The sequence below is a fragment of the Panthera tigris genome, chromosome C1 (assembly GCF_018350195.1).
Source record: "Panthera tigris isolate Pti1 chromosome C1, P.tigris_Pti1_mat1.1, whole genome shotgun sequence".
Classification (NCBI taxonomy): Eukaryota; Metazoa; Chordata; class Mammalia; order Carnivora; family Felidae; genus Panthera; species Panthera tigris.
Window position 1 is genome coordinate 208,192,626 of NC_056667.1, and position 13,871 is coordinate 208,206,496.

Consider the following 13,871-nt stretch of genomic DNA (forward strand, 5'->3'; position numbering starts at 1 on the left):
ATCATTTCCTGATTTTTTTTTTTTTTTTTTTTTGCTCCCAGTCTTGCGTTTTAGAATCACAGACTCTGCTTAGAGGACCTTAAAATCTCTCAATTCATTGCTCTTCTCGAGACTTAAAATCCCTCTTCACTCAGCTCTACGTGGCTCTGCCACTTAATCTTCCAAAACGGACTCTCGTGATGGCCAGTCAGCATCTCAGTACCCTTTATTGTCTCTCTGTTGCCAGAGCATGAAGGTCAGACTCCTCAGCCTCGACCGTGGGGCTCCAGCCAGCCTTTCGACCTCACCCCCAGTTATCCGTACCAGAGACTGCACGTCCACTCACGGGTCTCCCTGTCTGAGGCGTGGGCTTGCCCTGTGACTTCACTGTGATGTGCTTTTACGTGGGACAGTCTTTTCCTCTCTCTCAGCCCATCCAGACCCTCCCTGTCCGGCCCCCAGATACCATAGCCCAGAATGATCTGCTCTTGTTGGCCGTTGTTCACAGTCCTCTTGGAATTTCAAGGTATCCTGCAGTGAAAGAATGTCTTTTCTCTTGGGGCGCCTGGGTGGCTCAGTCGGTTGGGCATCCGACCTCGGCTCAGGTCATGATCTCACGGTTTGTGAGTTCGAGCCCCGCGTCGGGCTCTGTGCTGACAGCCCGGAGTCCGGAGCCTGCTTCGCATTCTGTGTCTCCCTCTCTCTCTGCCCCTCCCCTGCTCACACGCTGTCTCTCTCTCAAAAATAAATAAAGATTAAAAAAAAAAGGTCTCTTCTCTTCTAGATTGTAAGCTTCATGAGGCAGGGACCATGACTGTTTCTGTGTATCTCCTCACGGTACCTCCGACAACGTCTGCAGCATCCGAACCAATAAATGCCTGTGTTTTGAAACAGAAGCTCATTTATACTGTCACCGGCAGCACATAAAAAAAGATGGGGGTGTTGCTAACGGATATCGTTGTGGTTTCTTGAATCACATCAAGGGAAGAATAACGCGAAGGAAAGGATTTGCCCATGGGAAGAATTTCAGACCTTTCCCAAGCCTCAAAAGGCAGCATGCTTACTGATCAGAAGTGGGGAGGGATCGCCACCCCCGTGCATCAGTCTGAAGACACACGCTTTGTCACTGCACAAAATTCAAGATCCCGGTATGTCCAAAAGATATCACTGAGGGCTGCCCGTGTAGACCACCAGATCTGGCCGTTGTACTCTTGCAGGAATGCTTTTGATGTGTCCGTGCGAACCTTTTCTCCCCCCTTCTGGGGCAGGGGGGAGTCATCGTGGCATCTTGTTCAGACGACAGAAACGAGCTGGCAGATTTGAACATAGGATTTACGTTTTATCAAGGGAAACTGGAACAATGCTAGTAGAAGACATTGACTTCGGTGGCGATATGTTGATGCCTGGGAAGAGAATGAGGTGAGAAAAATTAATGGTATCGTGTGGCTTAAAGAGACTCTTGGAATCTGGGGCCCACACAAGCAAAACCTGAGAAGCAGCACCCTGCCACGTGGCTCTCTGTAAACAGAAGCCGATGCGGGTCCCTTTTCTACGCACTGACACCAGCTGCTCACCCACCAGCCAGGCTTCCTGCCAGGAAGTTGTATCTCTCACTTTATTTCCTTTTAAATACCGTGCATAGTGTCTGGAGGGAAGTGTTAAAAACAAGAACAAGTCAAAGAAAAGCATGTAACTTCGTAGATTCTGGGCTTTTGTTTGAGGTCCTCAAAAGTTAACTCATTTTAGCCTTGTGATGTTGTCTCTTTATAAGGTCCCTCCGCCAACAGTTGAAAATACCCTGCACATCCTTAGCAGCAGATAAGCGTGAAAACCATTGAACAGGGTCTTCAGGATCTCATTAAAGGACAGCAGCCAGGGCCAACTTTCCTGCTACTCAAAGAGCGTGGGCCCTGGGCCAGCAGGGCCAGCAGCAGCCAGGAGTTGCTAGAAATTCTGACTCCCGCCCCCAGACAAAATGAATCATAATCTGCATTGTAACAGGTCCCGAGTGTGCACGAATGGACAAATAAGATGGGACATATATACGTATATACAATGAGATACTATTCAGCCACGAGGGAGGAGGAAATCTTGCCATTTGTGACCGCGTGGGTGGACCTTGAAGACATTCTGCTAAGGGGAATAAGGACAAATACCGTATGGTCTCATTTCTGTGTGGAGTCCTAAAAATAACAATACTAATAATCCAACACGGAAACAGTAGAACGGTGGTTACCAGGGGGTGGGGAGGATGGGGAAAGGTTGGCCAAAGGGTACCAGCTTCCAGTTAGAAGACGAATAACTCTGGGCACCTAACATAGCTCATGGTGACTCGAGTTAGTAACACTGTGTTGTCTACTGAAATTTGCTAAGACGCTGGATCTTAATGGCTCCCGCCACTAGGGAAACATAAAGAAGAATATGGAGGTGGAAGAGGGAAAAAAATAAAACTGGCCTCAAGTAGTTTATAGGCGCCGAAATCCTGCTCAGACTCCAGTGGGCACAAATGCATTTAAGATGATCATCGGTTATCCGCCGGGATTCTGACAACCATCCTGCCAGGGAACCAGGCCCCCCGTTTTCAGTTTGGATCCTGAGGCTCAGAGAGGTGAAGCGAGGGACACGGGGATCAGCAAGCCAGCGCCCGACAGCGCCGGCCGCCGTGACTGTCTCTTGCGGAGCAGGAAAGAGAGGGGCTGACCTCGGCAGAAACAAGTTTGAGGAAAAGAACTCACCTGTGGCCTCGGCCACGGCCACGCACCGCTTCCCTCCCGCGAACAAGGTGCCCGTCCCGAGTGCTTGTGAGCGGCAGCTGTGGCGGGGGCAGAGAAGGACCGGCCCCCGATCGCAGATTGTGGAAGGCGTCAGTTACCCTCCGTTTGTCATGAGAGCAGAATGGTGGGCAGATCCGCCCCGTGCACACTGTCACGGCTGGTCATCCCCGTTTCTTGTGCGTCTTGTAAGCAGGCAGACTGCTTTGCGACCAGAAGCACCTTTCACTCCTCGTTTTAAAATGTTCTTTTTTCCAAATAGATGGAAATGATTACCGGTTGAGAATGTTGTATAAAATTGTACGTTTATACAATGATAAGCACTAGGTATTTTACCATTGGAGATGCGGGCCGCTCGCCACATTGACGTGTGACAGGAAGTGCCTTTGCTGGCAAACGGGACAGTAACAACAGCGAGGTTGGCCAGTGCCCCGGTGACCGAGCCTCCGGGTAAGGGCGTCCTGATACTTCCTTGTCTGACTCAGAGCGCTTCTCCTGAATGGCTGACCTTGAGTGGACATCAAGGCGCTCCAGAGACCTAGCTGATCTTCAGTTGACCCTGAGATGTTTGCTCTCTGGGCTCCCCCCACCCCGACTCTGTCCTCATGGGTTCCTGCCCTCATCTCTCCGAGAACAGTTTAAGACAGTCTCCAAATCGAGCTGGGCGGGCTGTCTGAGGACGCGTGGCCTGTGGCTTTGCAGTGATAGCAGTTCCGGGCCTCAGGGTGACATCTATATGGGACCCTCTCTTATCTAGCCAACCCACAAATGGGGATGATGGTGTAACAGGTAAGAGCACAATCTTTAGTGACAGACCAGAGTCCAAGTCCCACTGGGTGCTGACCAGGACACTGAGCAAGTTACTTACTCTCCCCAAACTTCAGTCTCATCTGTAAAATAGGATAGTTCAGAGGTTGAGTGGGAACGCATCTAACAGGGTGAATGCAGTTCCTGTCACTTAGTAGGTGCTCCAGAAATAGTAAATATTGTTAATTCTCTATCGGGTGAGAGGTTGGGCCAAATACTCCTACTGGAAAGGAGGAACCCCACGGAAAGTTATTGACTATCAATGCCTAACCCCTAACTTCCAGTTACTATGGTTTATCAGTAACAGTACCATTTTTTTTTTTTTTTACCTCTTGGTAGTTGCATCTCTAATTTTTAAGCCTCAGGACAACACCGTGAAGCAGGCGGTCTCACTCTCCTTCAACTAATAGGACAGCTGAGGCCCGACGGGTCTGAGCCCCATGCCTACTGCCCCCGCAACTCCTGGCCCGGCTCCATCCGACTCCATCACCTACCCCATCACCAGATGCAGGCAGCGCTTCCCCGAGCCTCAGAATCCCACCCTTTGCCTCAAAGGGGCACCTTCCACACTCTGCCCATGTTCTTCCCACCTGCAGTCCGCACCTCGACCATGCAACCCGTTCTCCCCACTGAGCTAGCTCCAAAGCGGGTCACAGTAGCAGCGAGGTGCATCAAAAAACAAAACAAAACAAAACAAAACAAAAAAACCCAACTTACTTTGACTTGAAAGAGAATAAATTCACCCGGATAAGACACAGCTGTGTTTGGAGGTCATCACAGAATTTTATATATAATGCACAATATTATGACTGGTAATACAACAAAGGTTCAGGAGTCAGTAGCAGACCAGGAACCTTGCAAATGTTCCGTGTTGCAAGTCTTTAACTTTACAACCGTAGGTTAGAGAAAGGGATGCAATTTATTGGACACATCTCACATTTTGTCCTATGAATCATTAAATATTTAAGCACCATAAAATTCAAGCATTTCACGTGGATGTGGCAGCCAGCCTTCGTGGTTTAAAACGCATTATGCAGAGTCTTTGGCAGATAATAACAGTGACAATTGCAGAGTACTGATTTTTAATGTCAATTGTTTTGTTCCCTGCAGAACTTCCTGATAATGTCCCTGTAGGAAATTGTGGTTTTGAGTGTGTCTGTGTGGGGTGGGGGTGGGGGGACAGTAACTTTGAGAACTGAAATAAAATAACATTCCCAAAGACACAAAGCATTGGTCAGATACAAATAATCTAATCAGTAATTAATGTACCCTGTAAAATCATAATATAATTCTATGGAAAAAAACCCAAGAAATGTTGTGGGTTTTTTTGTATTAAATTGTGTTAAGTGGATGTGACCAGAATAAATGCACAATGATTGCTATGCACTAGACATATACTCGAACTTCATTTCCAATGCAGGAATAGGTGTTATGTCCCATTTTATAAATGAGGAAAATGGGGCACAGAGAGTAGGTGTAACTCGCCCAGGGTGACACAGTGGGAAAGTGACAGAGTCAGATTCAAACCAACTCCCAAGTCCACATTTTCCCCCTATTCTTGCAGCCAGCCCAAATAAAAGTAAAAATTATCAGAGTCATTCGGTGAGCTGACAGAAACACAAATCTAATGTAATTTCCTGGAACACACAGAATGGTTTGCTCTATTACAATCCATAAGAGGCTCAAAATAAAATCTGATAAAATCCAGTTTTAGTGGACCACTCCATTGACTATTTTCCTAAGCACCAAAAACATGTACCCAAACTTCACAGATGTGATCTTGTACTAGGAAGGCCTTGTACGATGAGGGAATACAGTTTACAGCACGAGTTAAGTCTTGTCACATTTCAATGAAGAGCCTTCTCTCGGCCAAATCCCACGAATCTTGCCATTTCTGCCATTTCAGTTTGGAAACGTGAGCTGTATTTCAGGAGGGGATAGTGGTCAAAGGTTATCGGTTGGCTTTTCTGTCACTAACTGTGAAGAGGAGATGGTGGGTGTGCAGATATGCTGCCAAATTCAAATTTTCTGAAATAAGACATGGCTTATGCTTGTCACCGTTTTGTCCAGGAGAAGTCTACGCGCGTGGATCTAACACCAAATGATACTGAACTGTCGTTGAAAACAGAATGATCAGTAGCGTACCCTGCTGTGTATAGGCACTGGGCAAAGTTGAGGAAAGCATGGTCCTGCCCTCCAGGGCCTTGCACTTTAGCAAGAGCATGGAGGAAGAGTGAGGAGACCTTACGGGAGCGAGGAGGGAACATGAGAGTGGCCAGGCCCATTTGTTGTACCGGCAGCAGCAGAAGGGAGCCCAAATCTCCCTGGGGAAATGCACACACGCCCCTCCCCTCCAGCTAATTCAGTCTTTAAGGAAGCAGTTGTGTGCCAGGTAAACTCACCTGCGTGGGGATGCCACTGGGAGAAAAAGCAGGAGCAAGGTTACAGAGCTAGGCACACGGCTCTGTGATTGGGGTCCAGGTGAGCCGCGGGCAGCTCCTGAGGCCTTTCACCCCATCGGAAGGCATTTGAATTTCAGAGGCACGGGAGTCATTGAATGAGTTTTGAGCCAAAGAGCAACAAAATCAAGTCTGCATCTCGAGAAAGGACTGGAATTTGACAGCAGTGGCATCAGTTGCGACCCGTTTACCGTCAAAAGCAGGGGTGGAGGACAATGGCTGTGTTAAGGCGCCCTGAGGCTGGAGGGGAAGGTAGCCACCCACACAGGAAGTGGTGACCGAGTTTAGGTCTGGGAAATACGGGTGGAGAAGGGATGAGCCACCGCTCAATGGCATGGAGGCCTGGGTCCCCGGACACCCGCGTGGATGGGGCTCCGTTCGCTGAGAATAAGAACCCAGAAGGAAACATCCCGTCCTCCTCTGCGTGACCCAGAGCCGTTCCCATTGGACCATCTAGATGCATTCCAACCCAGGTGGGGGACGGAGGCTCCTGGGAAGGAAATGTTGATAAGGATAATCACCAGTCATGGATTAGGACCACCATAAAGCTTTGTTCATCCTTCACAGAGAAAGGATATTTCAAAGTACACTGATATATAACCAGGTGAAAAAAGCACAGTCTTCTAATCCAAGGAGTTATTTTTTCCATCGTTTTTCCCTTTAGACCGGTTAAAATAACTTTTCAAAATTGGAAGGCAGAAATGGGATGCATTTAGAAAGGGGCCCTTGCAATATCGGTATTGTGAATAATCAGTCTCAAACACAATCCCAGGCTCACCGTGCAAGTAAATTGCCCACTGAATTCAGCCTGTTTTTTAAAGATTTACTTGGCAAGCTTATTAAGATAATATCCTAACATGTTTAAAATACTTCAGCAAGCAAGGTACGTTTCTTACATTCTTACACCCTTATCTGTTCCCAGAAAATGTTTTCAGACCAAATGCATGAAGTAGAAGATGAAATTTTAGAAGCCCTGATGTTTGGGGACATATAATAAAACTTTGGAAACGGGAAAGGGTAATTATCAATGAGGTTGAAAAGGTTGAAATTGCCTTAAATTTCAGATGCTCAAAAAATATTGAACACGCCGTAGCATGATTAAAAACAATCAATAAATGGGACAAAACTTTTTTTTTTTCCTTTCTACCGGAAACTATTAAAATAAATCGCCATCCTGGGAGTAGCCCGTGGCAAGACTCATTTGAAATATGTTCTACATATACGAGCTCATTGCTAATCAATGTTTGGCAAGGAAAACATCTCTTCTAAACAAAATCTTAATTGAGTTTTTCTTCTCTCAATTATTTTAAGTGTGTTGAAACTAAGCACGAAAATGAGCATCCCTTTCTCATGAGAAATTTCTTCAGTTTCTTTTCTCACATGACATGTTTTTAAATGAGGAAGGCAGATTTCCTATCATTTATTTCCCACAAGCTTTTTGATTTTTCGGACTGGACCACTGAATCCCTACAGAATAGGAAATGTATCCCTTGCTATTCGGAAAACTACTCGTTAAAAACGGACATATCTGCTAAACTTTTACAGAAAGCATTAATGTCAAATGTCAAACTGCTGCGTTGGTATATAATACTGACATAAGATAGAAGAATGTTTTCAAAACTGGAAAAACAGGGTGCTTCTGCAAACACCAACAACAGGAACGTGAAACGCCGATTGTAGGTTGCTTTTCGTTTCTTTCCATGTCTTCCTGGTGGGGCGACCCGTGACTTCAATGAATCTTCTCACCTAAGTTTAATTAACCCGGCCCTTCATTTTCTCCCAAGTGCATAATGAGGGCTCTGTCACTTCCCCGTGTGAAATGCCATTATGTTTGGGAGGAAAAGCGCCCATCGCGGGCTCCGCAGGTGCTCCTGGGGAGAGAGCAGGATGCTTTGTGTGAGCTGTGTGTGCCTGAGTGAGCCCCATGTGGCTTCGGTCCCATTAGCGCGCACACGCCAAAGACAAGCCGGACCCCGACTGGGGAAAATGCCCTCTGTTGGAAGTTCACGGCAATGGGGAGTCCATTTTTGTGAATCACCGCCTTAATATTCATTAATAGCTTTTAGGCTCCTCGTCCCTTATTGAATATATTTTTTTCCCATAAATGCTACTTTTCAAAAGGGCTGCCGAAGTAGGCATTTCCATTCTCTGAAAAATGCAGAGGAGAACATGTTTTATGTTCCTCTGTGATGTGTTTATGCTAATGTAGCATCTCCGGAATACAGCAACTGTGGTCCTTCCTGGCGTAATGATTCATTCTGCTTTGAAACGAACTGTTAACGCTGGCTGTGTGGATTTTTTTTTTTTTTTTAAACATCTCCTTGGGTCACGGTTTTACAATTATTTAAAGCACATGGGAAAACAGATTACAGAGGAAATCATTTTGAAATGTTGGAAATCTCTGCTTTCTAGTCTCATTTGTTGGCCTATTTATTTTTTTCCTACAAAATCCATCCCGAAGCCCACTGTATTATAGAGTAATTGACTTCAATTGTTGGAGGTGCTATTAACCAGTGAATGAAGTTTTCAGTAATGTCATTTGTGATCTGGTTTTTATCATCTCTTTGCCTTCCTGTGAATTAGCATAATTTTAAACAAAGCCAGCTCTTCTGTCATCCGCAAACACACAAGAATGTCCGGGTTTCATCTAGATTGGTAGGTCCGAACAAGTCCGTAGGGGTAGCGTTTGCTTAATCTGTCCAAACAGAGGAGAGAATGACAGGACGGTGGGAATAACCACATCGAAACAGAAGAAACAGCTGAAGCTGGAGTCTGAAATGAGCACCATTCATCTCTTAGCACAGCCTGGGCCCCCGGGCCCCCGAGGAAGTTTCTCTTGGCGACACGGTGGCGAGTTACGGGTTCTCTAGCTGTATTTCATGCAGACCTGGCATCTGCTGATTCTCTGCCGCTGGGCCTGGCTTTCTTTGAAGGTGTCTGGTGATGGCACCGAGGAAAACTGCAAGTCAGGCCTCACTGTTGTCAGCCAGAAGCTATACTCGTTTGCAAAAAAGTGGCAAGTTCCCTGGCGGCCTTGGCACTCGAGGAACGGCGCTGCTCGAAAATCTTCCAGGCAGCTGCCCGGGGACATGAGGGCCTGCCCTCCTCCTTGGTCCCCAGCCCCTGTGTGCTACCAGGACAACAAAGACAGAGTTAGGGCTCGGACGCGTGCAGACCACCCCAGCCCGGCCGGCCACACACGGAGGCCTGGACCTAACTTTACATTCTTCCCGAAATTGTCCCAAGAAGAGCACACTAAGATCTACTGGGGAAAGGAGAAGTAGAGGACGTGTTGACGTGCACACAAAATTAAACCACCCTCCTCGGAGGGCTGAAGCCAATCCAACTACCGAACCCTAGCAAAATCATAAGACACTCGGCGATAAGAAATGAAGAATGACCTTGCATCTCCACCGGCCGTGGTTTGCGGCGGGCGTCGTGACCACAAGTGCTGTCGCTGTCCGTCTGCCCGACAGAGTCCAGGGAACCACTGCCCGGTCCAGATGGAAGGGGCCGGCAAGGGGTGCCGCAAGGCGGCGGGCGTGCGAGAGACTCACCATCAGGAACGAGTACCCGATCCAGAGGCTCCTCCAGGTCCGTGGACACGGGGGGATGGACTGGTCCTGGCTGTGCAGAGCCACCACCTGAGCCGGGGCCTCGCACACGGCACAGCGGCTGATGTACGGGCGGATCTCTTCTTCCGAGAGCGGCATCACGGGCAGGGGCGCGGCGCTGGCCAGCCAGTACGATCGGTCGTTTCTCCGGGCGTAGTGGCAGACTTGGTGGATGTTACAGTAGGCAAAGGGCAGTGTGCTAAACATGGGAAGGCAAGACCCCGGCAGACCTTGGGAAGGAGGACAAGGCAATGTGGTGTGTGAGCAGCCGGGCCCGGTGTGCCCGTGACCTCTCCCGCGTGTGCCATTTGCTGACGCGTGTTCTGTTGCACGGATGTGGCGGGTTTCTGGCCCCTCCCTGGTCCTGGGGCCAGCCCTCACTCCCTCATTCACTCCTCAGTCACTCACGAGCCAAGCAATGGGCCAGCTGCCGGAGGGGTGCGGTCCCCACATCTCTGTCCCCACAAAGAAGCCCCGGCTGGGCTGATGGCTGAGCAACTGGGCAAGGAAGATACAGCACGGCCAGCCCTACGAGTGAGAAGCACAGAGTGCAGGGACTTGCGGCGAGGAAAACTGGAAGAATGCCTTTCTGCTAGGACCTGAAGTATGAAAAGGACTTTGCCAGGTCTGAAGATGGTGAGTATTCAAAGGAGAAGATACAGCAGTGGACAGGGCCGGGGGTGAGGAAGCGTGGAGCCCAAAGAACTGAAAGGAATTCCGTTGGTGAGGGGGGAAGAGGATGTCTGGGTGTCTGTCTGTCTCCGGGTGTCCAGAGATAAGTCAGACCAGAGGCTGTGGGCTTTGTCTATCTTGTAGGGAGCTTAGCTTTTATCCCAGGGCTTTGAAGAGCTTTGTGAGTAGACTCTGGCTAGACCAGGGTCGGGGGGGAAGCTGGTGGAACAGAAAACAGGCAGGAAGAAGGCTGACGGCCGAAGGGCAAGCGGGAGAGAAGTAAACAGGCCGAGATATTACCCATTACTTCTTCCCCCCCCTCCCCCACCAGGCCCTCTAACGGGAATGGCCATGGCTAAGCCCAATGGAGAATGATCTGGAAGTAGCTGCCATTGCTAAGCCTGCTCTCCTTCCCTGCCCTTGCTGACAGCAGGGGTCATAGCCCGGGGGGGGCAGTGACAGGGCTCCCCTCTCCAGCAGCTGTCCCTGTTGTTATATCGCTCCTGCACCCATCACTCAACCAGCATGATCTGGGAAGGTACTTAAACTCCTGGCTTGAAAGCAGTTCCTGTAGCTTACAGATCTACTATTGGAAATGGACAGGGGCACCCGGGTAAGCGTCCGACTTCTCAGGTCATGATCTCATGGTCTGTGGGTTCGAGCCCCGCGTCAGGCTCTGTGCTGACAGCTCAGCGCCTGGAGCCTGCTTCGGATTCCGTGTCTCCCTCGCTCTCTGCCCCTCCCCCACTCGCACTCTGTGTCTCTCTCTCAAAAATACATAAACATTTTAAAAAGAAAAAAAAAAAGAAAAGAAAATGGACAAGTAGCACCAAGCGATGACTCCCCAAATAAAGTTCTATCACTTAAAAATCAACTTGAGGCGGGTGGGGGACTGGTACCGGCTGATGCCACATCATATAAGCACCCAGCTGCTGTCGATGCATCATCTCACAGGTAAACACAGCAACTGACCGTGTCCTGATTAAATAACTTACCTTTGGAAATAAAAACCGCATTTTACATATGAGTCAAGTTGAACTTACTCTTACACTAAAATATTCTTAGGAAGAATTATTTTTATAAAAATGAGTTAAGTAGCCAGATGATAAGCACTGTAGCCAGAGAGAGCTTCTTTGCCCCCCCCCCAAAGGACTCACACACGTTTAATAAAATTCGCTGAGAATTAGCATGGTAGTTTAAAAAGAAAAAAATCCCACGGGAGATGAGCCATCACTTAGGATGTTGATGAATCTGTAAAATTGCCCCAAAAGTTGTCCCCCTAAGCGATGGACGTGGGTGACCATGTGCTACACACATACCCAGGTCTTGGTTGTGAGCCTTCTCCTGTCCTTCCAGGTACAACAGACTGTAGCCCGTCCACAGCCTGGGCATGCCCGCTGGGCAGGTGGGTTCTCCATCTGTCTGACTGTGGAGAACCAGGAGGAAGCCACTGAGGTATCCAGGCCCAAACCCTTTGGGCCCGGGATCCCCAATGGGCCCAGGAGGGCCTGGAGGAATAAAGAAAAAATGAAGGCAGTTTAGGGGAGAAGCCCGCCGTGGCCCATGCCCAGGAAGGTGCCCGACACAACCCCAATATATACAAAACGACCCAGTCAGCAAGTATTTATCCCAAGCATCTTCCAGGTGGTTGGACCAAGTTAGCAGAAAAACAGCAAGCAGACAAAAATCCCTGCCCTCCCAGAGCTTACGTTCTACTTGAACAAGAGAAATGACAAACAGTGAAAGGTGAAATGCTGAGAAGACAAAGATGGGGTGGCGTCTCCCCCCGTGTGACCTCCCAGACTGAACTAGGAGCCTAGAACTAGATATGTGTGACCTTCTCAGACTGAACTAGGAGCCTGCTCATCGGCAAAGGCAATTCTCAAAGCTGGCCTTCCTTACACCTCCCGGACCCTCTCATGGCTCTGGCATATGGAGGAAAGGCAAGGGGTTGGAACCCACATGCACAACCTGGACCTTCTTTTATGAGGGAGGGAGGAGGAAGGCAGGCCTGGTGGTGGCATTCTTGCTGGCAGACGGGAAGCAGGGTCTGTCTGCTTTGGCATCTCTAAGGGGCCAACCCACTGAAGGAGGCCAATGGCTACTTCTAACTGCCAAGAGCAAAGGTGAAATTAAACGTTGTTTACTTTTTTAAAAAACTCTTTCTGGAAGACTGGCGGGCTCTCCTCATTCATCCTGGAAACCAGAGGACTTGTGGACCGAATTAGGCCTGCCCACGTGTTGCGTTTGACCTGTCAAGACTGTCCGGATGGGGACCTTGGACTTGGAGAGCACAGCGTGGGCACCGCTGAGCCCTCTCCCCCACCTGCAGCAATTGGCTGAAGCTGATTGCAGGCTCCATTTCGTTACAGACTTCACCCGCCCCCTTCACCCCTTCTCATTACCGACCTGGTAGATCCTCCCCGAGGATGAGACTTACCTTGGAGTCTTTGGGTCCCCAGTGCCCAACCTATCGCCTGGCACGTTATATTTCAAATGGCTATTCTGTAATGTCTTCTCTCTCCCTTCACTCAACGCCTACTCCCCATTTTTTTGTCTTAAGAGCCTCATAGTCTATATAAACGTTTTGACACTTGTACAGTAAGAGGAAGTGAACTCAGAAAACAGAGGCCAAGTGATCCAGCCAGTCGTGGAGGGTGAGAACCCCCCATCTGCAGCACGGCCTCTCCGTGGTGTTGACATGCAATGCCAGGCTTGCCTTGGCAAAGCAACCAGCTAGAAGAGCTGAGTATTATTTTATGATCATGTACAGCGGTTCGGGAAGATGCCAAACGGGGGACAGCGCCTTGCCTCATCTTTACGATGGCTGAGGATCAGTGAGACCCTCAGTGGGGGATACATCCTTGTTCTGCTCTTGCTGCTTCTGCCTTGCCCAGTACCTGGTGAGTCCACATCTAAGGCAAATGCTTTTAATAAGAGCAGTTTGGAAAGCCGCGTGAGAAGCCACGGATCTTGTGCCAAGAGTCCTCAGGTCTACGGGGTCAAAGGAAAGAAGAGAAGCTGAAAATGTTTACCTGGTGCTCCGGGACAGCCCGCTTCTCCCGTGTCCCCTTTGCTTCCAGGAGGCCCAGGAGACCCTGGGAGGCCATCCTTGCCCCTCCTGCCATCCGGCCCCGACTCTCCTTTGCACCCTGCGCAAGAGTTGACAATGGCCGTGGTGAAAACAGTGTGACGCCTGGTGGCCAGGTGCTGGCCCCGGGCTCCCCATTTGGACGGTTCTGCATTAACTCATTCTGTCTTCTCAGATACATGAAGGTGGGAAGTGTTACCTCCACTTGGCAGCGAGGCAATTGAGGCTCTCAGAAGTCAAGCAACTTACATAATAAGCCAGTAGAGCTGGGATTGGAAGCCAGACCAGGGAGATGTTGAGAGAGAGGTCTTCATGTGTCTTCATATTCTTGTATATTTTTTTGTATTTTTGTATTTTTTTTTACACTGAACATATGTGACTTTCATAATTAAATATCATCCTTAATAACGATTTTTTTTAAGAAAGCTGAGAGGAAATACTGAGAACTGAGGGTTGATGGGAGGGTGGGGGGGAGGGG

At 48.9% G+C, this 13,871-nt stretch overlaps 2 protein-coding genes across 11 annotated transcripts in view; one reads left to right on the plus strand and one right to left on the minus strand.

The window, feature by feature from the left end:
• RHBDD1 (rhomboid domain containing 1) overlaps positions 1-13,871 on the plus strand; it is a 174,566-nt gene that overhangs the window by 135,578 nt on the left and 25,117 nt on the right. Inside the window, exon 7 of one of the 2 annotated variants that reach the window (XM_042995511.1) lies at positions 3,897-4,243. The exons of the other annotated variant lie outside the window; for it this stretch is intronic. Within the exon in view, the coding sequence (XP_042851445.1) occupies positions 3,897-3,964 (68 nt within the window). The 3' untranslated portion in view covers positions 3,965-4,243. Of the gene's footprint in view, positions 1-3,896; positions 4,244-13,871 lie in introns of those variants that run through there. 2 annotated transcript variants of the gene reach the window in all.
• The window catches only part of COL4A4 (collagen type IV alpha 4 chain), a 130,367-nt gene continuing 120,816 nt past the window's right edge, over positions 4,321-13,871 (minus strand). For 6 of the 9 annotated variants that reach the window (XM_042995498.1, XM_042995500.1, XM_042995501.1 and 3 more), the window contains 5 exons: positions 13,338-13,454; positions 11,622-11,810; positions 10,039-10,158; positions 9,574-9,860; positions 4,321-9,146 (listed from right to left, as the gene is read on the minus strand). In XM_042995498.1, coding sequence (XP_042851432.1) covers positions 8,883-9,146; positions 9,574-9,860; positions 10,039-10,158; positions 11,622-11,810; positions 13,338-13,454 — 977 coding nt within the window. In that variant the 3' untranslated portion in view covers positions 4,321-8,882. Of the gene's footprint in view, positions 9,147-9,573; positions 9,861-10,038; positions 10,159-11,621; positions 11,811-13,337; positions 13,455-13,871 lie in introns of those variants that run through there. The other 3 variants (XM_042995502.1, XM_042995503.1, XM_015537837.2) reach the window with 3 other exon arrangements.